At 46.5% G+C, this 25,897-nt stretch overlaps 1 protein-coding gene across 8 annotated transcripts in view; it reads right to left on the bottom strand.

Moving 5' to 3' along the window:
* The window catches only part of FOXN3 (forkhead box N3), a 379,439-nt gene that overhangs the window by 213,281 nt on the left and 140,261 nt on the right, over positions 1-25,897 (bottom strand). For 5 of the 8 annotated variants that reach the window (XM_076003778.1, XM_012773976.3, XM_076003784.1 and 2 more), the window contains exon 3: positions 4,392-4,948. In XM_076003778.1, coding sequence (XP_075859893.1) covers positions 4,392-4,934 — 543 coding nt within the window. In that variant the 5' untranslated portion in view covers positions 4,935-4,948. Of the gene's footprint in view, positions 1-4,391; positions 4,949-8,785; positions 8,936-12,286; positions 12,483-20,383; positions 20,453-25,897 lie in introns of those variants that run through there. The other 3 variants (XM_076003781.1, XM_076003783.1, XM_076003782.1) reach the window with 3 other exon arrangements.

Genomic DNA, 25,897 nt, shown 5'->3' with positions numbered 1-25,897 from the left:
TAGAAACTAAACAAATAAAACATTGGGATCCTTTCCCTAGAAAAATGTAATATGCATAGTCACATGACAGGTTGTCAATAATTTTAGGTGGTCCACAGCACCTCTGACACACAAAGGCCGCCAGGTTAACTACAAATTCTTGCTAAGACATCCAAGGATTGCCAGCATCAAAACTAGAACCAGGTATCCTGCCTTCCAACGCAGTCCTCTTTCAATCAAGTCGAGTTGCCCAGATTTATAAGCTAAAATTTTATTTAAAGCACCACTCGGCCCTGGATATAATAAACATACTTTTGTACAGTATTTCCTTCATAAACTCTCTTAGGGCAATGTTTTTTGGTTAAGTAGCAAGAGGAGAAGTTATATATATAAAAAAAAAAAAAAGGCACAGAAATAGAAACACACATACCTGGGCCACTACAATCCAATCTTTTTAACTATACTTTACTTCCAAATTTACAAATACTCAGAGAGGTTAGCACATGCTAATCTTATAGTCCTAAACTTAAGACCTGTATTTCTGAGGTATAAAACTTCATCCCAAGCCTTAAAACTGCACCTTAATGGAGTCAGGCAAAGATCATCAATAGATGAAACCGTCAAAACAAAGGCTGATGAGGAACATTACAGAGTAGGGTACAGCTGACCCCACATGGCTCAATCACAGTGTTCCCAACAGTGGGTCAACTAGGCTTCCCAAAGTGATATGTCAGGAAGGACACCTGACACTCCAAAATGTGATCTAGACTTCAGTGCTTACTTCCATTTGACAGGGTTTGTGAGGAGAGAGAAACAAGTTAATTGAAATCACTGGGAGGCAAACAGAATGTGGGGCCCTCTTGAACCCAGCCGAGGTGTCTCTTTAACAGGGAAAGGCATGAAACTGGGGAGAGGGCACAGGAATGCGGTAGATTAAAACAGACTTAAGAAATATCACAACAAAATGCAACACGTGAGCCATGTTTGGATTCTGAATCAAACAAACATTTTGTAAACAATCAGGGAGATGGACCCGGTATTAGGTGACACCAAAAGACTATTCATTTTGCTAGTGGGGACACTGGCATGGTGGTTATATAAGAAATTATCAACCAGTCTGATGCACACTGAAGTACGCTAGAATAAAATGACATGAGATCTAGGATTTGCCTCTAAATAGCTCAGCATTAGCAACAACAAAAATGAATGAATGAAGCAAGTGAAGCAAACCTTTGTCAACCACTGAACCTGGATGTGGGTCACAGGGGTGCTCGGTATAGAGACTCATTATACTGTTCTCTACTTCTGTGTATGTTTGAAAATTTCCATGATTAGAAAATAAAAATAAACCTCTTATCTTTTGAAGTCCTTTAAGAGATAAAGCGGAAGCAGAACTGTCTCTTTCCCCTTGATTTACTCATTCATGAGAATGTGTTCTTGATGAAATCTCAGCAATTGGAAAGAACCCAAAAGGGCATCTAGTTCAGGGATTCTCAAAGCTGGCTGCATGTCAGAAACACCCACGAAGCTTATCAGAACTACCAATTTCCCCCAACCCACCTCGGACCTACCCAGTCGGATTCTCCAAGGAGGGCCCCAGAAATGGTAATTATGTTTAAGTGCCACAGGTGATTCTGATGTGGTCTAGTACATTCTCCCTCCAACATCCCAGCCTCACAGGGTATAGTTCCAAGCCCTCAGGGACAAGATCACACAGCATTATGCATTCTCAGTGCTATGTCAAGCCTGGTGCTATTCTTCACTTTCAAAAGAAACAAAAAGTGGAATGGCTAACTCAGTGCATACAACTTGCAGGACATCCATTCTCCCCTTTATCTGATGCAGGTCTCAACAGTACTCAGGTGCATCTAGTCATTGTGTTGAGGCCAACCTCTGTGGGAGCTACCGCCAAATAAAATCCCCTGGGGAAAAAACAAGTTTACCAATAGAGGCAAAGGGGCTTTCACTGGGCAAAGTTCCAGAGGAAATGCCTTCCTTCTACTCAGCTGGCCATGGGAGAAAACCCCAAGTGACTGGGCCAGGCCCGCAGGGTGGAAGTGTCTGGGCATACCTGAGCATACCAGGGAGTCTGTGCCTCTCACAGCAGCCACCAGCCGGCCCCAGGGTCACCCAAGGAAAGAGGAGAAAAGAGGAGAAACTCATACCACCCCTTTGCCTTTGTTCTCACAGCATCATAAACACTGGGAACAAACTCCCAACCACAAAACTGGCTGGCATTTGATCAGAAACATGTCAGTACAGGTCAGGATGGCTAGGAAGCCAGAACCCAACATTTCATAAGATTAACAATCTCAAATCCTCAAGACCATTCCCTTTCGACAGGCGATACCTGTGTTTATCCGGATTGACGACCTTCGTCCCTGGAAAACATGACTCCCAGAATCCAGTGGTGGGGGGCAGTGAGGGGGTAGCACAGCTCCCCCGGTGGGCCTTAGCACACAGCACCCCAACACCCACTTGTCACCCCCTAAGGCTGGCTGATGAATAACCCTCCCAAGTCTTGCTGCACCTTTAGAGTTGGTCTTGTCTAACATTTCAGGGTGTGCGTTTGCTAAATTACTTCTAAGTGCACCGGCATCATGTCAAACACCGAGACTCAGGCATGTGGCAACTTGCAGGCTCCATTCACGCCAAACCAAATGCCCTGTTTGTTGCTTTATCGGTGACAAGTGGCTTTGGGGGACCTGAACAGCACTTTCTTCTGCACAGTCTACGTCTGCAATTGCCTTCTAAGACCTTCCCTTTCTGGCCACAAGGACCCACCTGTACAGAAGCTTTTAATACCACAGACTCGGGTCTTTACTGGCAAGAAACGAATCTCCTCCAAGCCCAAAGAATGATCTTAAAGCTGTCAACTGAGCCAAGTACAGAGGCTGGTCTGCAAATGCAGAAACTGAAATGTGGAGAGAAGGAGAAAGGGTAGTACGGGGACAACAGAGAGCTTCATGAAACTCCCCCTTCTTGATTAAAAGCGGCACATTTTGATTGTCATAGCTACTAAAAAGTAAGGACTTGGGGAAGGAGAGGCCCAGAAACTTATGAATATCCACATTTGCACACTTGATCCAGGCAGCATCTGCACCAGAGATCAAAGTCAAGCTCCTGAGTCCGCTTCCCAGGCACCACCCCGCCCCAAACCCCACATCCCCGCCCCTTATCTCAACATAAGTGGTCAGGGAACAGCATTGCAGACAAGTACGTCCAGTTCGAGCAAGGAGAAACATAGCTGCACCACCGCCTCACTGCCCGTTCTTCCAGCCAATGGCAAGTCGAATATTCCTAGGCTCAAGATTCTACTTGAAACAGAAACACGTTTCTGGGGAGAAAGAAATTAAACGCCCCAACCCTGCACAGCCTCTGACCTCACAGGACGGTGGTCCTGCACCCAAACCTGAACTTCCAAAAGAGTTTAAAACAGAACTCCAGCTGCACACGGCAGCATTATTCATAAGAAAAACAAACCTGGAAAACACAGGCACATGAAATCTTTGTGGAGGGAACATTTTTTGGCAATTTCAACCGTGATTGCACAACTTATCAGGACGAAAAGTCAGATCACAATTTTGTTTTCCACCCCTCACAGTCCACCGACCCTGTTCTACTGTACGGATTATAATGCCTTAAAAGAAAGGTAAAGCAAATTATTAAAACTGTCTTCTTTTAGTCAACCTTGACATATGAACTAAGGCTTTAGAGTCAAAATCCAACATTTTTAAAGCCAGTCTCCAATGGAAACCTTACCCAGAGCCAATTTTTCATAGGCAAGGAGTTCCAAAGCTGTCAAACACTTACATAGCCACACCAGGTTTCATGAGAGTCACCGGGGCAACTCATGTCTATGTGGTCCTGGAGTATATATATATGCTTCCCAATGGCCATTACTGTCCATTTATTCCAGAACACTGGAGAAGTTGCCTTTCTTGAATTTCTCCAAGTTAATTATGAGAAAGAAAAGAAATGCCATTTTTCTCTAGCCCTTTGTGGCAATTTTCCTCAAATATACAAATATATATAAATACACACACACACGCACACCCCTCATGGTTAATGGCTGCCCTTGAAATGCAGACCTTTGTTTGAACTCTAAAACCAAAGTGGTCCCCCCCACATTGAGGGATGTTACACTAGGAACAATGGAGTTCATTGGTTTGTTCCGCAAACCACCATCATGTGATTAGGGAACTATCAGTGGGAAATCCTCAAATAGTACAAACACTAAAAATAGTACATAACCAACACACTTAGGAAAAGGAAGTTCTTTACAACTATCTAAACGAATTAAACAAAATAAAATCCATTTACAACTGCTACTTCAGTATGGAAAATAGAAATCCATTTTTTAATGGTAAAAAATTTTAAAACAAACTTGAGTTCCAGACACAGTGGCTTACCTGACTCCTCTCTTTGTCCACTTTCTTAAAACACTTATTCAGTGACAAATTATGTCTCACTGAGTTTTTCCACCCAGTAGGTGCATTTGCAAAATATGGAAAATGTTCCAAGATCCAGTTGTAGATATCCTTTACTGGCAGACGCTTGCTTGGAGAGTCCTCGATGGCCATAAATATGAGGCAGCTAAAGGAGTATGGGGGTTTGCAGTTGGGGTTCTGCCTGGCATCATAGGGCATGTCAGAGTGGGCAGGGGACGGGGGGGTGTCATCGTCCAGGTCCTGGACCGGGCTGACACTCCTGAGGACCGACTCCCCAAAGCTCTTCAGCAAGTTCTTGCTCTCGTGCAGCCAGTTCAGGTTGGTCAGCTCTTCATCTTCCATGGCCCCCTCTTCTAGTCTGATGTCAGGCAGAGAAAAGTCGAGGTCATCGTCTTCCTGAAGGGCCTTGGAGAAACTGCTGCCCCGGTAACACTGACTCAGTCCACTGGAGACACTGATTCCTGAGCTTTCTGGCTTCTTACTGGGAGGCATGACTGGACCCATTTACGTGAAGGCTCCTAGTAAAGACATCACAAAGAAATTGATCAGCTAGTGCACCCCAAAGCAGAAAGGCAGCTTCTGCCCCCTTAATTCTCTTGCCTCCCCCTGACACCTCTACAGACCCCCTGCTACATAGGAAATGCCACCAGATGACTCCCACACTGAGCAACACAAGCCCACAATGCCACCACATACAGATACGCTAATAAGAAAAATCAGTCTGCTATTCATACAGCAAGGTGACCTGATGCCCCTTAAATAAAACAAGACTGAAAATATTTACAGCACCTTTAATGTGCAAATACATCATTAAAAGAATGGGAAACTTCACAATGCCTCCTTCCTAGACCTGTAAAGATTCTCACTGTGATCCTGAGAAAAATCAGTTGTTTCTTGATGCCTCAGTTTCTCTATATGAATACACATGTAAAATTCTTTCAAGCTTTTTCATAAACACTACAAAATAAGCACAATGCAGAACTCACATCACTTTGTATTACTTGTCTCATTGTTTATCCTTCTCAAAAAAAACCCCAAAATACCTGTAGGTTTACAGTCACTTGTTTCACATTAAATTCAGCTGTTTCCATATCAACACCATCACGAGGACCTCAGCGTGAGTGGCCCCAGTGAGCGTCAACCAATTTGGTTATAATATTTTAGTTGATTTTTTTCCCATAAAAATCATGACCCCAAACTGTGCAACTTTAATTCCACTTGGCAATTCTAAAGAGCAATGACAATGAATCCCGTGGATTCAAACTGGAGGAAGAAGTATGTTAAATATGACTGTGACACTATATCCAGAAAGAAAAAGCAAGTAACTTCAGGCACCGCACAAGTAAATGAGAATACAAGATAAGCCATTAACTATGATCATAATTGGTGAAAAGAGACAAGAGAGCAACTGCCAGCTTCAAGGCGGGAAGACAAATTCAACAAAAATTGCCACGAAATGTTATCCCCCCCCACTACCATCTTCATTTTTATCAATGACCTAGAACATGGAGTAAAATAATATCTGGTGAGGAAAGGAGGAGGTGTCAAGTCCACAAACAGAATGTCCCCTTACAGATACAAAGCATGTTCAACTCTCCAGCACACAACGTAAGACAGAACAGTAAAGATAAGGAAAAGGGTCTCCCACTCTCCATTTGCAGTGCTAAAACAATGTGCTCGGTTTAAGTGTGTCTAGTTTTTTTTTTTTTTTTTTTTTGAGACAGAGTCTCGCTTTGTTGCCCAGGCTAGAGTGAGTGCCATGCATGGCGTCAGCCTAGCTCACAGCAACCTCAAACTCCTGGGCTCAAGTGATCCTTCTGCCTCAGCCTCCCGGGTAGCTGGGACTACAGGCATGTGCCACCATGCCTGGCTAATTTTTTATATATATATCAGTTGGCCAATTAATTTCTTTCTATTTATAGTAGAGACGGGGTCTCGCTCAGGCTGGTTTTGAACTCCTGACCTTGAGCAATCCGCCCGCCTCGGCCTCCCAAGAGCTAGGATTACAGGCGTGAGCCACAGTGCCCGGCCAAGTGTGTCTAGTTTTAATCCCCACCTCCTAGCCCCAGTAAAAAAGACCAACCAAACTACCTAGAAAAATGAATGAACATATCAAAAGCAAAGACCTGAACTTTCTAAGTCTCTTACTGTGTCCATTAACACTATATGTAAAACAACCACCACTGCAGCTGGGGAAGCTCTAGAATGGGATTCTAGAAAGCATAATGTGGGACCCTAAATAGCCAGCCGAGAGTACCAGTGCACCGCAGCACTTTCCCTCTTCCAAACGGCAACAGATAGAACCTGCTGGACTCAAGGCCTGAAGGGAACCTCTCTGGAGCTCCCGTGAGATGCCCAGCCATAAGGAGGGAAAACTTCATGGGGCATCACAGTCCAACCCAGGCAGGACAGTCTCCATGCCTCGGGTTCATGCACAGGGAATATTTCTTTCTGTCCCGTGAGGAAGCTACCCCTGAGTAGTATATGACACGTTTTCAAGAAAAAATAAGCTAGTGTCTTTAAGTACGGGGACATAACCGAATACAGTCTGATACTGCTTTTCACTTCTTTATGAACAAATCAAAGCTGGCTTGTCTCAAAGTTTCCTCCGATCCCATCAGAAAATTGTCTCAGCTACCAGGAGATCCACACGGTAGAGAACACAAAAGAGAACTACCCAGCCACTGAAGTCAACTTTAGCTCCAAATGAAAGTTTTATGTCTCCTGAGCTTCCAAACAGGAAAATTATATCATGGCTGACAGTAAAGTAATTTAATTGCACTGTTGCTATGACAACAGGCTGCTCTCTTTCTTTTTAATTTGCTTATTTGTCAGTAGCTTCCCAAAGGAACTAACACGCTATTCTCCATGTTTTCTTTTGTTTTAAACAAACACTGCGAGCAACATGGTTTTATTGGGAAACCGGCACTGTCCAGAAAAGAGGGTTACGGGGGTTCAGCACCCTTGGCTCCCGCGTCTGCTTTGTGCCCGGGTCCCCCACGCTCTCCGCTAACTGCATCCCGACAAACCCTGCATTTCATGGCAACAGCATGAAGAGCTGCTGATCACTACAGTTCCATTTAAAAAAGCAGTTCCCAGAAACCACAGCCGAGGAGTTTTCCATTATTATACTCGACAGAATCCGCCAAATCTTTTTTCCCTCCTGTTTTTAGAGGGGAAAAAAAGAATCTGCATCATGTGAGCCCGCAGTTAAGCAAACATTTTTAATCTGCTGCCAACAAGGTTGCTCCACCAGAGACGCAAATAGTTATTCACTGGTGACCTCCTTACAACTTCTCGGTTTGTTATTGGTTACGTTCCCTACACACACACACACACACACACACACACACACACACACACACACACACACACACACACACACACACACACACACCCTCTTTTTGTTTTTTTTTGTTTTTGTTTTTTTTTTATGACTTGCTTTTGTTATTTTTCTTTTTGAACGGAGAAAATGCTGCAGGGAAGCCTAGTCTCAGGTCTCCCAATAACTGACAAAGACAAGACGGGCCCAGCTCCGAACAGATGTTCGATGCGAACTTCGGAAAGTTGAGAAATCCTCCCCAAGCCTAGCAGGGCAGCCGCGAGGCCGGGGGGCCGGGCGGCCCTCCCCCCGCGCGCGCGCGCGCACACGCCCGCGCCCCACTCCTGTCTACTGTACTTGTCAAAAACATTTCAAGGGGACCTGCGGGAGCGGCGATTGGCCGCGTCCCGCGTCAATCAGCGGCGTTGCCGGGCAACGGGGAAACTGCTCCTCTCCGCGTAGACAGGGCAATTGGGAGCTCGCATACCTTCACTGCCGGTCAGATGTCATAAACCTTTTATTGGCCGCACCGCGGCGAGCCTTAAAAACAAATCAATAAAAGCCCGCCGTCCCCCGACTTATCCAGGGCCCAGGGAGGGTTTCCGAGAGGGCTGGGGTCAGGCGGGGTCGGGCCTCGGGGGTCTCGGGAGACGTCCCCCGCCGGTGCCAAGTCTGCACAGTTTGGGGGGGGCGGATCTTTGTTAGGAGCCTGTTCCTCATCTCGGGGTCTCCCCAGATCGGCACCCCTCCCTCGTCCCGGAACGGCGGGGATCCCGTCCCCCGCGGACAATACCAACTCTGTTCCTCCCGGGCGTCTCTTCGGAAATCGAGGCACCGGGGAACAGCCCGCACGTCGGGGCAGGAAACTCTTCGGACCCGCAACTTCCCCGCTCGGGGCCCCGCTGCGCCCACCGGACCCTCCCCCAGGCGCTGCGAGCCCGCGCCGTCCGGGGCGCCAGGCCGTGTCCGGACCGCCTCGGACGAGCCCTCGCCCCGGCCCCTCGGAGCCGGCGGGCGCGGGGCGCAAACTCACCTGGCCGGAGCGGGGCGCGGGGGCGCGGGGGCGCCGCTGCCCTTCAGCGGGAGCCGACAAACTTTCGCGGGCGCCCAGCGGGCATCGCTTGGTGGCCCGGCGAGGGACGCGCGGGCGCGGCGCGGCGAGCCCGGAGCGGCGGGCGGGGGGCGGCCGCGGGCGCGGGCGGCAGGGGCGCGGGGGTCGCGGCGCGGCATGGGACCTGCGGCGTCCGCCGGGCGCGCCGCGCGTCCTCCCGCCGGCCCCGCCGCTCTCCCCGCCCCGTCCCGCCTCCCGCTCGCCTCCGCCGCGGCGCGTCGGGCCGGGGCGCGCCGAGCGGCGAGAAATTGTTTCCACTGCAAACAAAAAAAGGCGACACATGACCAGGCAGGAGGAGGGGAAGCGCGGGGAGGGAGGAGAGCGGAGGGGAGGGACGGAGCGGAGGGGGCGGAGGGAGCCGGAGAGAGGGAAAACGTGGGCCTGGCCGCCGGCGGCCTGCGGCGCCGGGCGCGGACCCGCTGGGGCGGCCCCTGCCCGCGCCCCCGCCCCGGCCTGCCCCGCGCCCCGAGCCCGGGCGCCCCGGAGGCGCAGCGGGGCCCAGGCCTGCTGCGCTGCACGGACCGCGCCACCGCGGGGCAGGGGGCCGGCGCGGGCCCGGCGACCCGAGGCGGCCGCGACCAGGGGCGGCGGGGCAGGTGGGGCGGGCGGCGCGTGGCCTGTCCCCTCCCCGGGCTCCGGCCACGCGGGCGGGCCGGCGCTGCGCCGCTGGCGACGTGTCGCGGGAACGCTCTCACCCCATCTGCATGTCTTACATGGCTCGAAAGTAAAAATAAAAAGAATTACGATGCGGGTGAGGCTTGTGAGGGGAGAAAAGGAGATTCCACGTCTCCCCAACTACTGCGTCCTGCCGGGACTCCCAGGGCCGTCCTGCCAACCCCCAGTGCCCACCTCGGCCCAGGTGGCCGCGCGTCTGCCATGGGAGGGAGGGTGGCCATTACAGAGCAAGAGCAACGTCCTGAAGGCCACGCCGCTGGGGCTTCTCCGGTGTGCTGAACGCCGCGGCTGGCCTGGAGCGAAAGCAAGTCTCATCTCCTTCGCAATCTGAGCTCTCTCTCAGGAGGAACCCGACCTGACAGTTCCCAAACCACCCAGCCAACGCTGCAGCCACCACTCCAGGTCTCCAGGCACCTCCAAAGAACGGGCACCCACTGCTAAAGCCACACCAACCAGCTGCCTTTGGAGAGGAGGAAAGGAGGGAGGCCAACGGGACAAGCTGATGGTGACAAAAATAAAAATCAGATTGCACAACACTCCCAGATAGCCAAATCCGTGGGTTCCTCTACAGAGGAGAGGCCCAGGGCACTCTTCCTGCCACCCCCACCTGAGCCAAAGGACACATCATCCTGGGCTATTTGAACAGGGCAGAAAAACCAGCCAGAAGGCCTGGAGGGAAACCCCTCTAGCATGAAGTATCTTTGAACTTAGTCAAAGAGAGGAGTGAACGGAAACACCATACTGGGGATCCGATCATTTTTTTCTATCTCAAAAAATAAGGACTCGCGGCTACCCGCCACCCACCATCTGAGAGTCATTCCTCTTAACAAAGCTTCAAGATGATGGGTGGCAAGTCTCCAACAAGGACAAGCCCTTCAGACTCACTGGAGACCTTACTGCTTGTATGGCATCTCCTACTCAGGAGACAGTGCAGAGGTGGGAGGGGGGGTGTAGCCTGAGGTCATCCAGCCCCACCCCTTCTATCACTGAGCACTTGATGGGACCTACCCAAAGTCACTAAGCAAAAGGTACAAGGGCAGAGACAAATTAGATCATATCTAAAGTCTCACGCCAGAGACTGTCAGGGTCAAAACTGGGAATAAAGCCAGGACAAGACAAGCTCAGCATCCTGTGGCTCAGGCTAGTGCAGGTCCAGCCCGTCCAGCAGCCTGGTGCTTACTCTCCACCAGAGGAACCAAGGCCAGAGACCTTTGTCCAAGCCCCTTGCTGGCCTGGAAAGGAAGGAGTCATCCCTTTCCACCTTCCCTTCCGTCACCAGCTCCCAGCCCTCCCAGTTCCCCAGCTACATTCAGACCATAGCTAGAAATCTCTTTAACATTAAGTAGAGGTGGCACATTGTTTTCACCCAGCCCTTTCTTTCCCCCTCAGAGTTCAAAAAGAGGGAATGTGAGCCGAAGGTTATTGCATATGAAATACGTCATTCTTAAAGCTGCAAGGCCTTAGCCTCCAGTGTCTGAACCAGTCATCCTAGGTGAACAAAAATGAAAAGACATAGCAAGCCTTTGCCAGAAGATGCCAGAAGCAGAGGGGCAAGTATGGGAGTATGGTGAGGGAAGTCTGCCTTTAATCAGCTTGCCTTTCTGTGTGTGTGTGTGTGTGTGTGTGTGTGTGTTTTTGGTTTCTTGCATTCTCAGATATATTAAGATATATTTCTTAATTTCTCTGTCCCATTACAGATGAGGCAAGAGATGTAAAAAAGGTGTCACCCTGAAGAGGAAGTGGCAGATCAGCCTGCTTGATATGGTGAGCAGAGTACACGTTTGCCTGTCTGTCCATCTGAAATGGGGGATCCAGACCTTTGCTGAAAGCCCAAGGAGGGCTTAGTGTGGCCTTTTCCACCTTGTTATTCCATAAAACCTCAGCTCTGGGACATGCTCCCCAACATAAGGGTTCAGGGGCAGATTCACTTAGAAACAACCCCATACTCAGTTCCCCTCATGAACTTTCCAAAAGGACCCTTGCATCTCAGACTCTGAAAAGCCTCAAAGACATAAGTTGAACTCTTTAAAGCATGGTCTTGTCCACATTGTTTTACAAACCTATTTGGCAGTGGAATCCTGTGTGTGCCTTAGAACTGATTTGGGGAAACACTTATTAATACTTCCTTCTTGGGGACCTGATGGGACCATTCCACAGCCCCATCTGGGCGTAAGCAGGAGAGCATAGAATATCTGGGAGCCGGAAGGCCTGAATTCTAGGCCCATCAACCCTGTCAGTTCCTCCCTTGGAATGCCCCTCCCTCGGTGTTTTGTGCATTCTTCTGCTAAATGTTTCTCTGATCAGGAACACTGTTAGTTATTAGAGCAACCTGACTATTTATTTATGGAACAGTGAAGTGTAAAGCCCAGTAATCCCCCTCGAGGCTTGAGTAGGTGAGCAGGTGTAGGTAGGAAGACCAGAGACACTCTTGAAAATAAGGAAAAGTCTGAAGCAGGCCTGGAAATGGTCCCCTGGTCAGGGAGCCTTCAAACAAATGCCAGTAAAGAAGACACATAAGAGGAAAGTAGCATAAGCCAGGCCAGGCAGCAGAGCTGGGCTGCATGGAACTGGGGAGGCATCAGGCAGTTTTTCTTCCCATGTCTCCTTCCCTCTGAGAACATGTCTATCCCACTTCACTCAATATGTCTGCTCCTCTCTCCCCCCTGCAGGTTGGCTTCCTCTGCTCACTGATAGCCACACATGGCTGCCAGCATCCAGTCCTGAGGCCTTCTGACTTTTAGCACTCACCTCCTTTAGACTGTCTCGAGTCTTCAAATTCTCAGGGAAATAATCGTGACTGGCCCAGCCTGAGTCAAATGACTCCTTGCCTGTCACTACCCACTGCTAACAGCGGAGACAAGGTGAAACATCTGGTACAACAGGCCGGGGGAAGGGAGAGGCGATGATTCCAGAAGGAGGATGTCTAATAAGGTCCGTGCTTAACCTGTGGAAATGGGGAAGGGGTGTTCTGGACCTGAGCTCCTCAACTGGGGATGCCCATCAAAACCACCCAGGAAGCCACACCTAATAATGAATCAGGCCCTCCTAAGTGGTGCCCAGGCAGGCGCATTTCGAGAAAGCACCATGGGGTGATTCTGCTCACAAATTGCGGTTCTAGGTAGGAGAAATGAAGACACAAACAGATTTATCAAATATTGGAAGATGCACTTGTTCACTGAATGAGTATTTACTGAGTGCCTACCAAGTACATGGCATTGTGTTAGGTGCCAGAAAGACAAGGTCCTTGTCCCTAAGAAGCATACATATTAGTGGATAAGAGTATAAGCACTAGATCACAAAATTCCTCAATACCAGAAGTAGTTTATATACACTAAGTTCAGGGGGCAAAGGTGGCTCACTGGATATTTTTGAGCCCAAAAGGTGCACTATCAGAGATACAATTAAAAAGATGAAAGGGATGGTGGATCCAACATGAATTTTGGGAGAGGAAGGCAGAAAATGGAAGACCAAAAGCCAGCACAACTCAGAAATCATTGCAATAATCTATACAAAAGGGAATAAAGACATTTTTAAAAAACATGTTTTAAAAAATATGGGGAAAATGTTAAAATAGTGGTTCCCTCTGAGTGTTAGCGTTATTGAGTACTTTTTTGCCACTTCCATACTTGTCTGTATCTTCCAAATGTTCTACAATAAACATCCATTACATTTTCAATGTTCTAATGATAGGCGGGAGAGGGTTCCATTGGGGCAGTGGTTTGCAAACTTCAGCGTGCATTAAAATTACCTAAAGGGATTATTTAAATGCAGCTTGCTGGCCCCCACCCCTGGAGTTCCTGGTTCAGGAGGTGTGGGTGGGCCTTGAGAATGTGCTTCTCTAGCAAGTTCCCACATGATGGTTCTGCTGCTGGGCTGGCGACCACACTTTGAGACCCCCTGAATTAGAGAACAGTCAGTGAGGCTGGAAAAAATGAATGCATGAGAGTCTTCAAAGGAAGAACCAAGAGGATTTGTCAAATGATTGAATATGAGAAGAGGGAGAGAGATTATGGTCAAAGATAACGCCTTAATCATGGGTTGACTAAGAGTCTCTGAGATAACATGTGAGAATGCTGTTTGTAGTAGTAAGAAAGCTCCTCGCTTCCTTCCCTTCTGTGGAGAAGAGAGAGCCCCTCAGCCGAAAGACCCTTAACCTGTTGGTGAATTTAAAGGCTTGGTTGAGCATCATGGGAGCATTCTGGTCATCTCTTAGAGCTTTCCTCCTGTGCGTTCTTGGTGTTTACGTGACAGATTCTGAAGGGTGGAGCCTGGGAAAAGGCTTATTAAAATGTCTCCAGCAGGGAAGAGAGCCAGGAGGCTCACTTGAGTGGGGAGGAGGGGTGTGTGGTAATGAAGAGTACAGCTGAACCGGTGGAGTGAAGTTCATTAGCTCAGGTGCCCCAGCCAAACCTGTGCTTGTCAAGTCGCCAACTGGAGGCAAAATGAAAATATAGGACCTGTCAACTCATCTTCGAGCATAAATACAAGTGTGAGCTGATGATGCAGAATCCAGATTTCAGTCAATTCATTCCATCAATGGTATCTATTAAGTATCCAGCTACTCTATGCCCTGTACTGAGTGGAGGGGACTTGGGAAGGAACCAGGGGAAATAAAAAATGAGGCACCTGCCCCCAAGGATGGGAGGAACTGCAAGCATGTATGAAGCAACCACAGATAGACACACAGAGCTTCATACCGAGCCCAGAGGTGGTAGTGCATAGTAGTTAGACACAGACTAGGTTCATACTCTGACTTTACCACTCTTACTAGGCGGGTAACTTTAGTCAAGGCATTTAACTTCTTTCTCTCTAATTCCCTCATCTTAAAAAAAAAAAAAAATGGAAAGGGAAGGGGAATATAATAATACCCACTTCATAGGACTGTGGTAAAGATTAAATGAATTAATATTTATAAGGAACATAAAATGGTGCTCTGGCACCCAGTAAGTGCCCTTTTTGTTAAATAAATAATGAGAATATTGACATATTTGATTACATAACAATTTAAAATGTATGTATAGGCCGGGCGCGGTGGCTCACGCCTGTAATCCTAACACTCTGGGAGGCCGAGGTGGGTGGATTGCTCAAGGTCAGGAGTTTGAAACCAGCCTGAGCAAGAGCGAGACCCTGTCTCTACTATAAATAGAAAGAAATTGGCCAACTAATATATATAGAAAAAAGAAAATTAGCCGGGCATGGTGGCGCATGCCTGTAGTCCCAGCTACTCGGGAGGCTGAGGCAGCAGGATTGCTTGAGCCCAGGAGTTTGAGGTTGCTGTGAGCTAGGCTGATGCCACGGCACTCTAGCCCAGGCAACAAAGTGATACTCTGTCTCAAGAAAAAATAAATAAATAAATAAATAAAATGTCTGTATAATATCAAGGGTCATATAATAAAAAGACAAAAAAAATGAGGAAATATTTGCCATACATGTGAAAAAGGGTTAATATTTTTAATTTGTAACTCTTACAACTCAATGAGGAGAAAACTTCTCATCCCAATAAGAAAAGGATCAAATTCACAAAAAGAGAAACAAAAATGGGACATGCAACCCCAGTCAAAATGAAAGAAACACAAACTAACACAATGGTAATACCTCATTTCATCTGTCAGATCGGCACAGGCTTAAAAGGAATAACCATGCTGATGTTGGTGCAGGTGTTGGTGGGAATGTGGCTTGGTGCAGCTTTGCAAGAGGGCAGTGTGACAAAATGAATTAAAATTTAAGTGAGTATAGCCATCGGTCCTAAATTTCCAATTCTAGGATTTTATCCTAGGGAGATACCATAACAAGACGGTTAACTTCCCCCACCAGACTGCCGACCCCCATGGGCAATTAGCACAGTGAAAGCAGGACTCATGCCTGTTCTACTCAGCAGCGTACACCTGGCATTTATGCCAGTGCCTGCCACACACAGAAGACACTCCATAAGTATGTATCAAATAAATTAACTGAAGGATGCAACAATGTATTTAGGAAGGTTTTGCTGGGACATTGTTTAAGATCAAGAAAACCTGGCAATTGCTGAAGAGGCTGGAGACATATTGTTACAGTCTGTGGGGACAACATTCCTATGTTTCTTTTGTTGGCTTCTGTTTGCATTTTCCAGCGGTTTTAAGTGAAACTTTCCCTCTTCTGAATCATTTTCACATTCTCATAGACTGTATGTGTGAAACAATTTGCAAACACTTCATAAAGTAAGAGTTTAGGGGAAAATAAATATGTTGGCAAAAGTTCTCACCAAATTAAAGTATTTTGTAATATTTCCAATCAGGAGGGATAAAATGATCCCCCTCTGAAAAGGCTAGTACTCTGAACAAACAGGAGCACGGCTAAGTATAACAAACATCATATCCCACGTTTTGAGGCCTGTTGTCTGGCAGTGGGAAGCCTTTTGGGTCATAGGTTTGGAATAACAAACTTTCTCTACAAACTCTTATGTAGGCTCCAAGAGTCAAGAATTCAAAATACCCTGGAATTAAGCATTTGTGGGGGAAGGGGAATATTTGCTGTGTATTTCCAAGATTGATCTTCTGTAACAATTTATGCTTATAAGAAACCAAATGTGGTTACAACTTTTTCTTTTCTCTAGATCTTGTAGAAAATCTGTGCCCAGCTGAGGCTTTTCCTGCCCGCCCCCTCCCCACCCCCCATACTCCCTGTAGTAGGGAGCTTGTCCAAGAGAAGGCTGCCTCTCTGAGTTCTTGGACTCCATTTATGCACAGTTGATTCTTGTTATTCATGGTAGTTATGTTCTGTGATGTACCACAAACACTCAATTAGCAAATCCTGAACCACTGCTCCTAGGAAAAATACAGGGTTAGGTTCCTGCCAGCCTCTAGTCACATTTTCATCAACCAATCAATACATAATTTTATTGACACATTATTTTATCTGTGTTTTCATTTAAAGCAGCCTTATTGAATATATATTGTTGATTCATTAACAATGAACTCACGGCCAACAGCGTTATGATTCATGCTTAAATGAAGCATATCTAACACACAGATTTTCTCTATAAGGAACATCAAGACGTCTTGTGCTTAGGAATACTAGATAGCACTTCAGCATGGTGCTTCGGCACCATTTTAAACAGCAAAATCAACAGAAAAAAGCACAAAAATGCAAAAATTATGGCACTAAATAGATCATGATTTAAACGACTCGTGTTTACATATGAGAGCTGAAACACGATGGCAGAACGTCGCTTTGTTCAATCTCAGCTGGGAAAGTGCACGTTGGGTGACTCATCTGCGCATGTGTCCACAAATGACCACAAAAGCACCAGCAGTATTGATTTGGGGATGACAGGTAAATTTCAGCAAGCAGATGAATTACCAAATACAAAATCTACCAATAATGAGAATTGACTGTATTTAGCCAATACTTCTATAGCATTTAACACAGTTCTAAAACTCTGAAAATATTCACTCATTTCGGTGTCACATTGAGCATGTGAGGTAGGTGCCATTATTCCCATTTTATAAAAATGAGGAACCTGAGGCACAGAGAGGTTTGGCTACCTGCCTAAGGTCACACAGATGGTAAGTGATGGGGCTGGGATTTGAACCCACACAGGCCACAGAATTTGGAGCCATGTTCCAGGTAGGAAGCAGGGAAAACTTCAAATCAAATCCAGAACATTCAGCTTCTTTTTAGAGAACCCCTTTGGGGTCAAGGGCTGTGAAGGATAAGAGCAGGAGGGCTCAAGGGAAAAAAAAAAATGTGTGACCAGAAAATAGAGGAGGAGGAGGAAGGAAAAGGGGACTTTGTAAACGCAATGAAAAGGCACGACTTGCAAAAGGCCAAAGTTCAGCTTCTATTTCATAATCAATACAGTCTGGTGTATCTTTGTAATAAAAAATAAATCAGCTAGATACTGAACGGCAAACAGACTGTAAGTGCCTTGAGAGGCAGGGCCTTGTCATATACTCCTGCTCACAGCATGTGGCACAGTGGTAATCAAAAATATTGATTGCTCAATGGGAAAAAAATGCTCCTTTTTGTCCCTCTCTCAAGCTGGTATCTCCTAACTCTACAGATTAGTCGAAGAAAAGTAGCGCCATCAACATTTTCTTCCTCCAGAGTTTTTAAGAGATTTTATTGTTTTCCTCTCTTCAGTGAGTACACCAAGTACCACAGTCTCATGGGTTTCGGTGGCTGAGTCTGCCAAAGTCCTCCCCATGCCAAGAAATAACTTCCCTCATTTTACTTTTTCAGAGAGATGTGAAAGAAAACAATCGATTCTTCTATTATGGTCTTTTTAAAACAAAGTAAAAGCTCCAAATTTGGTGGACTCCGTGGGAAACAGTACACAGATTATAATATTACCAACGCCCCCATGATATGCTGGAAAAAATTAAATATATATATATACATATGTGTTACCAACATACTTCCCTGCCATACAAAATTCTTTTTTGGAGATTAGCAACTTATTCCAACTATTGCCAAACTTGAGGTCTCTTCCCCATTGGATAGTGAAGTCCACCGACACTCTTCTGCTTTGAAACTGCCACTCCTTCCTAAAATAGTCTATCTGGTGCCTTTGGTATTGAAATTCAGGTGCAGCAAAACATGCCCCTAGAGCGTGAGGCATGACTGCACTCGAGTGCTCCTTCGCACAGGAGTGGGGGCTGGAAAGGAAGTAGCCGAATGAGTTGCTAAAGCTCTGTCTGCCGGTACGTTCCACAGCACTCCATTTCTCTGTACTCAAAGACATGTGACTCTGACTGGTTTCAAAGACTTGGCCCCCAAACAACCAGGCGTCCTTTTTAAGTTGGCATTTCTTCCAGAGAGGAATACGGAGCATCTTTCCTACATGCCTCACACAGTGCTGGGCCAGCTGTCTAACAATATGGATCCCGGAAGGGGGTGCTGCCCACGTTGGTGGCGGCAGCCATGAGTGCCTGTTGCTCACTGCAGACGTCAGAGAGACCTCAGAGCAGGGGTCCAGGCGCTTGGCTCAGGCACCCCGGGCAAGCGTCCATGCACCGTGAGTGACCAGGGTGGGCATGCCACAGCGTCCTGTTCTTCCGGATGGAAGTCCAGTCCCAGGGAGTGAATGTCACAGCTCTCCGGAGGCTGCCCGGGCCAGGTTCAGAGGGAGAGATGAACTCCATGACATCCGTTCCAAAGAAATCCCACCTGCTACTGGCATGTGCGGGCTCGTCTTCCCCACATACCAGCCTCCCAGGCAAGTGTCCAAGGGCACGGTGAGGAGGCGGCTGCGACAGTTCTCTTTCTCTTAATGATTCAGACGGGGGAGAAGGAGAGGCGCGGAAGAGGTAATGGCCATTCCCATTGATCCTGGACCTCAGTGTGTTGGCTGGGATCTCGAACCGTCATCTTGTCAACCCCTTGGTGGGAACAATGTGGTTTTCTTTGGCCCTGCAGATTTGTGATCGCGAGTTTCTTCATCCACGTCCTATCGGTGTTCAGAATTGAAACAACACAAACCTCCCTGCACACTCCAACGGCATCCCCCCAACTAAAATGCCCCCCGCCACGGAGAGCTGGCTCGGCCGCTTCACGACTCCCTGGCTTGCCTTTTGCTTTTGAGCAACTTGAACATCAAACCAAGCACAAAGGGAATAATACCCAGGAGTTGCTAGAAAACATTCATTTCATACACTTCGTTTTCTGTGGCAGACACAACTGAAAACAGTTTTTTTTTTTTTTAATCCCGGAAAAACTTCTCATGTAAACTCGGGGTGCAGAAGGCATCTGAAGTGTGAGAATTCCTGGACCAGCGCACAGGGTTAGCAAGAGAAGGTTTCAATGAGACACAAAAGCCAACACAGACCTGAAGGGGAACAGGCGGCCCCGACAACAAGGCAGCCAACTGCCAAACTGTCATTTTGCTCGGCGGCTGAACAGAAGGCTCGAGTAATGACAACCACAAAACTCATTTAAAGTCTGAAAAGGTGACTAATGAGCTCATTCATGCTGGCTATAAATTATTCACTACAACACTGATCCCACTCAAGACAAACAGTAAAGTAAACTTTAAACACAGACATCGCCGGCCTTCCGAAGTGGAGCGAGTTATGTCTGCAAAACTTTTCACAATGAGAGGGATACTTGTCTCTCCCTCGTCTATTGTCACATTCATTCTTCTGTTTACTTTTTTTTACTGCCTTTAATCAAGTTTAAGCAGACACAGCTGTTACACATTTATTTCTCTTTTGAGTTTTTTCCATTAGTTATTACGAGCAATCATGAGGCTCTAAAAATAGCAGCAAATTATATTCTCTAGAAATTGAAGGCTGACCTTAAAATGAAGCCCAGGTCTTCAGCAAGAATATTCATATGCACATGTTGGACGAGTGACAGCAATGCACAAAGGCAACACAAAAGTGCAAAGCGTTTTCCACTCTCTGAGAGCTTTTCAATTTGCTTCCAAATTTTCTTTGGTTCTAGCAGAAACAGGTTGCTTCAAACCCTTACAATACAGAACAGAACCTACGTACAGTGGTCACGTTTAGGTTAAGATTTTCAGTAAAACTTACAGCCCTATGCCAATAAAAGAAGGAATGTCTCGGTTAGGCTTTTTCGGCACAGATAAACACGGCAGCAGGTTTGTTGAAAACCCACCACGTTGCTACATACTACTTTCAGTTTCCTGTTTAATATTAAATAAAGAATTTTAGCTCTTCTATTTTTATAAACTGTGCTATTTGCTACTACTAAAAGCATTATGACTGGGTTGTAAGTAGTCCCGTATTTTTCAAATCTTTGTTTTTTTTACATCAGTATCTATGTCCAAGACATCATGAGAGTTAAAAGTCTCAAATCTGTTTAATAGATTTTTTTTAAAAAAATCGTCCCCAAGTAAGTACTTACATTAGCTCTTGGTCAGATCGCTGAACATTATGTATTTTTAAATGACTTTGAATACTTTGAAAAGGAGCCACAGAAAAGCCACAGAAAACACTCATATTCAAATAACACCAGATGGAGACTCTGACAAACCAAAAGTGAAAGCAGAGAAGTTTGAAGCTGAATGGTGCCCGGCACACACCTCAAGCCTGTGGGGGGAAAATGAATGATCTTGGGCCGGGGATCTTGGTAAAGATCTGAGAAATAATGTGTGGAAGGCAAATTAAGACCCCGGCTTTAACTTCATCCTGAGACTGGGCCAAGCTCCGTCTCCATCTAAGGAAAATCTTTCACATTGTTTTCACAGTTTCTTGCACATGCACTAAAGGCTTGTCCAGCCATTCCTTTTGTCTGAAATGCAAAGCATTTTTTTTTTTTAAGTAGAGAAAGAGGAGTCTTGCAATATTTATAGGAAAGTACTTTGCCACCTACCGACAGCAATCTGGTTGGTCTCCACGTGTTTAGCACGTTTTTTATCCATGTTTCTGTACCTAGTAAGAAGCCATTCTTTCAATCCTCTGTGCAGGATCCTGGCAGTTGTTTTGTTTTGGTAGAGTTTATTTTTGAGAGCAGTTCTAGGTTCACAGCAAAACTGAGCAGGGGGTACAGAGATTTCCTATTTACCTCCTGCCTCTACATCTGCAGCATGTTGTGTGTGTGTGTGTGTGTGTGTGTGTGTGTGTGTGTGTGTGTGTGTGTTTTAATCAAATGTGTGATGTAAAAACCCAATTCCAACCACAGAAATGGAAAAGACTTAAATGGCATCACATTGAAGTTTCAGCTGTTCTGGAACTCTCCACTAACTGGATTCCTGTCACCTCTCTGTGGAAGGATGTGGAGAGAATATTGCTTTGAAACGGAGCCGTGCATCCAATCTTTCCTAGCAATGTGTTACTGACAGGCAGAGTTCACCTCTCCCTTTTTTGGTGGGAGACCAGGCCTGTCCAGAGATAGTCCAAACACCAGTCTGCTCCTAAAGTGCCTAAGGAGGACCAAAGGTGATGTCAATTTTGCCCGAGGATGTTCAAGGCACCTGAACAACAACAGTCAAAACAATGAGCGGCAAGTACCCAATTACTGCAATCCGAAGACTTATAAAACATACATAACAACAAAAGCGCTCAAATGCTTCCCACAGGCCAGGCACCACGCCAAGGGCTTTACCTGCATTATTTATTTCATCTTTCCACTACCTTTACAAGGTAAGTGCCGTCATTCTCGCTTACAGATGAGGACACTGAGGATTAAGAAGTTAAGTCATTTGCCAGAGAAGAGATGAAAAAAATTAAGACCCCAAGTCTCTCCGGCCACCAGAGACCCTCCCTCCTGACTTTACAACCTCCTCTCTATTGAGTCTCTCCAAGATGGTAGACTGTAGAATATAACTTGCTGCTGGTAATCTACCTTTAGAGCCTTCTCCTTCACAGTTCTTTTTTTTTTTTTTTTTTGTCACATTGGTTTGGTTTGGGTTTTGCATAGCATTTTTCAACAGGCTACTAAACATAGACATCCTTTCTGCCCTCTCGGTTAGCTGCTGCTGTTCACGTAAAAATGGACACATTCATTGCATGGACAAACATGTCTACAAGACACCAAAATATCTAGGGCACTGTGTTCTTGCCTGAACCTTAAAACACACACACAAAAAAACTTTTTTAAAGCTCAGGACAGTGGACAACTCCAGAGGACAGGCCTGAAACTCCACGTCTGTACCCACCTCCCATCTGGATTCTCAGAAGGAACAAGCAGATGTAAAAGTGCCCCGTTTGGCAACTCATGGAACAATCTGTTTCTCCAGTCCTCACCCTACCCTGCAATCCACCAAATAAGCCCTCTTTCAGTATCTTACTACCGCAAGGACAAAGATCTGATGGTTTCACTTAAGCCAATGCCTCCAAAGCATAGACATTCGCCTAGAAACCATTTTCAAACTATTTCTCTTGTTCTTTGCACTCCATTAGGTGGTTATTGTCTGCCAGTTTAGAAACACGATTGACCACGGCAGAACTATTTTCCAAAAGCTGTAATACAGAGAATTAGATGAAGGCACAGTTCAACCGTTGCCAGTTCTGTAAATATAACACATTCAAAAATTAGCCGACCGTGATGAGAACACACTGACGGCACTACTAGTCAGATTAACTTTCCCCCCCTGTACATCCTAGACAGGAGGGTGTCACTCTCACTGCGGCGGCCCAATGCCCACGGGCCCTGGGCACCTTGGCCCACGCCCTCTTCGCAGGACATGGACACGTGCCCCCTTAGCTCCCTGCCACCTCCTGCACCCACGTCACCTTCACGTCTGTCGCACTCCCACATAGACGCCAGCGCCATGGCGAAAGCCATCACTCCCTCACAAACCATCCCTAGATGCTTCCTTGAATGCTCTCCTGGTGCCAGTTCTCGAATCTCATCTCAAGACCAGCCAAAGACTCCATAAAAAGTGGACAAAGTGGAAGGCCGAGGTCTGTGGTTTCATTCTTGAGAAACCCTCAGCTATCCACTGGGATCTGATTCCACTGCCATTTACAGTAACTGCGGCCGCTGCCAACGCCAAACCTCTCCCGGCTTCCGTGTGACCCCAGCCTGACAGCAAAGCCCCCCGATGGTTATGGTGGCGAAGACCAGCCGGGCTCAGGCCTCCCTGGATCTGACCTCTGAACCCACCATCGAGTGGGGCTGGCTGCACAAGGCGCGTACCTCGCACCCTCCATCACTCATTTTTCTTGAGCAAAATCTACAAACTCGTGGGTAGGAAGAAAGTTCCTAATGCCAACTGCCCTGAGTTATCATTCAATCTAAACAGAGCTATGTATTTACTAATGACATTCTTAGCTTTATAGCACTGGCCAGAAGAGTTGTGTTTATTCATTACAAAAACCAGTTAATTTAAAAAAGAAAATAAAATCTAAGAGGTTCGTCTTAGGAAGGATTTTCATAATAGTGTCGTACAGGCCTCCAATTTAATGAAGCAACTGAGGCCCAGAGAAGTGAAGTGACGTAGGGCCATGTGTTGGAATGCATGCTGTCACTTCATCTCCCGCGTCTATTGTCCTCTCCCTTGCCAACAGCACCCCGGATTTCCCAGCCTTGTGGTGTGGGTGGGACTGACCCCGTCCTAGCTCCAGAGGCGCTGGATTAGCTGACGCATGGGCAGGCCCATCTAGGATTCGGTGCTCAGGCCACCACACTTCCTCTGTTGTCGAGACAGCTGGAGTTGGCTCTCTGTCACTTGCAACCAAAAGCATCCCAACCGATGCCCATGGAGAGTTAGTGGTGGATCCAGTTTCTTGACTTTCTGTCCTCCTCGGATATTTCTACCGTAATAAAGCCATTAACAGGCTGGTGCAGTGGCTCACGCATGTAATCCTAGCATTCTAGGAGGCCGAGGCGGACAGATTGCTCGAGGTCAGGAGTTCGAAACCAGCCTAAGCAAGAGCAAGACCCCATCTCTACTACAAAAATAGAAAGAAATTAATTGGCCAACTAATATATATATATATATATATATATAGAAAAAATTAGCTGGGCATGGTGGCGCATGCCTGTAGTCCCAGCTACTTGGGAGGCTGAGGCAGGAGGATTGCTTGAGCCCAGGAGATTGAGGTTGCTGTGAGCTAGGCTGATGGTACGGCACTCACTCTAGCATGGGCAACAAAGCGAGACTCTGTCTCAAAAAAAAAAAAAAAATAGCCATTAACATTAAAAAATTGAGAAAACCATATTTTGACAAGTTTAGTGGCTAGACTTGATAGGAATAAAAAGATTTGGGAGAAAAGTACTAAATTATACATTATCACTGAGCACTTTAAAAGTATGGCTTCCTGTGTAAATGTGGCCATGTTAATAATTACTGATGGGCGGTGAATTCGTGAATGGAGATTACCTGGGTTAGGAGAACAGCTCTATCTATGTAGAACCTGAGGCAAAACAAGATTCCCATGAGGTCTCAGAGCTTAACCCAAAGCTGGGCCCCTTCCTTCCTCCTGGGGGGAACAGTGTCACTTTATATCCCCAAGTGCCAGTTCAAGATCAGGGGCTGCAGGAGAGGGGATGCCAGTCATAATGGCCAAGTTTATTGAACAGTTACTACATGACCATGAACGAGGTGTTTTGCTGCTTCATGTCATAGAAAGCTCCCAGCGATCAATGTGAGATGGGTTGACCAAAGTAGACAGTTAACAAATGATATCAAATGAATGACTGTTGTGCAAACTTAACTAAAGTTATATTTCACGTGAATCAGAGAACACGTTCTTCAATAATCCCAAAATTATAAAGATGAGTGTCAATAAGTAAAATGCAGTCTAGTTAAGATTTATTGAGCACTCACAGGAGGATTTACCATGAAACACTGAAGCTTAAGGCTCAGGACCTTTGACCCCTACAGGCCCCTTCTCCAGCCTGGGTGGGGCCCCAGCAATGCGCTGAATGGGACCTTCAGTGTACAACATCAGTCTCTGGACAAGAATGCTTAAAATGCCGTCAAACCTTCCTGCTTATATGTGAAGAGACACTTGAGAAAGGTTTTCCCAAATTTGACAATTGTTCTAAAAATTTACATGACATTACCAATAACCAGTTGTGAAGCTAAGAAGTTTTTTTCTAAGCTATCAATAATGAAAAACAAATTCCAACCAACCATGCTAGAGGAATGAGCAAATTATCTTGCTTTTCTCTCTAGAGATAATGGCATTCCAGATCATTATCATGTGAAGAGATGAGCAGAGTACACAGCCTAACAAATGTAAGAAAAAGAGTAATATATATATCAAACAGCTGATTAGTAACAGTATTGTTATTTTTCTGGATTTTGTGATGTTAGGGTTCTCAGGTTTTTTTAAACACACACATTTTTGTATTTTCTTTCATCATTTGAAATAATTGCTCACTCTTATTGTCTGCTTTGTATTTGTAATTTTACATTCTTCTCTTAGAGAGCTCCCCCACTCCCCTCCCACCCCCCAATCGAATAGGTTTCAGGCCATCCAAAGCCTCCATCCACTCCTGTGCTGGGCTCATAGCTTCACACGGACTATCTCCTCTAACTCTGCCAATAGCTCTTTGAGGTAAGTATTATTATCCCCATTTTACAGGTGAGGGACCTGGGCTTCAGACAGGTTAAAATGACCTGCCAAGTTTACCCAGCTAAGAAGAGGCAGAGCCAGGGAGTCATCCTCTCCCACCAGTTCTGCAAATTGGCCTGCCCACCCCACAAGGCAAGAAGGGAAAAGACCACTCCTTCCCTGATGTCAGGTGCCTCCCTGGCCTCTGGCAGCCGCAGCAGCTTCTTGGTAACACATATATAGGCCTTGGGGATTAGGGGACACCTCAAACCCATGGAGCAGAGACCCTGTTTCAGTTCACTGCAAAGCTGAGCGTGCACCCCCAAGTCAATGGGCAACACCCTTAAGCCACAGCCTGTTGGTCAGTGACAGGCTCTTTCTTTTGATGTTATTTACGGTTTGGGTGATGCTG

This window comes from Microcebus murinus, chromosome 6, assembly GCF_040939455.1.
Source record: "Microcebus murinus isolate Inina chromosome 6, M.murinus_Inina_mat1.0, whole genome shotgun sequence".
NCBI classification, from domain to species: Eukaryota; Metazoa; Chordata; class Mammalia; order Primates; family Cheirogaleidae; genus Microcebus; species Microcebus murinus.
This window is presented reverse-complemented; position numbering and strand designations above follow the sequence as displayed.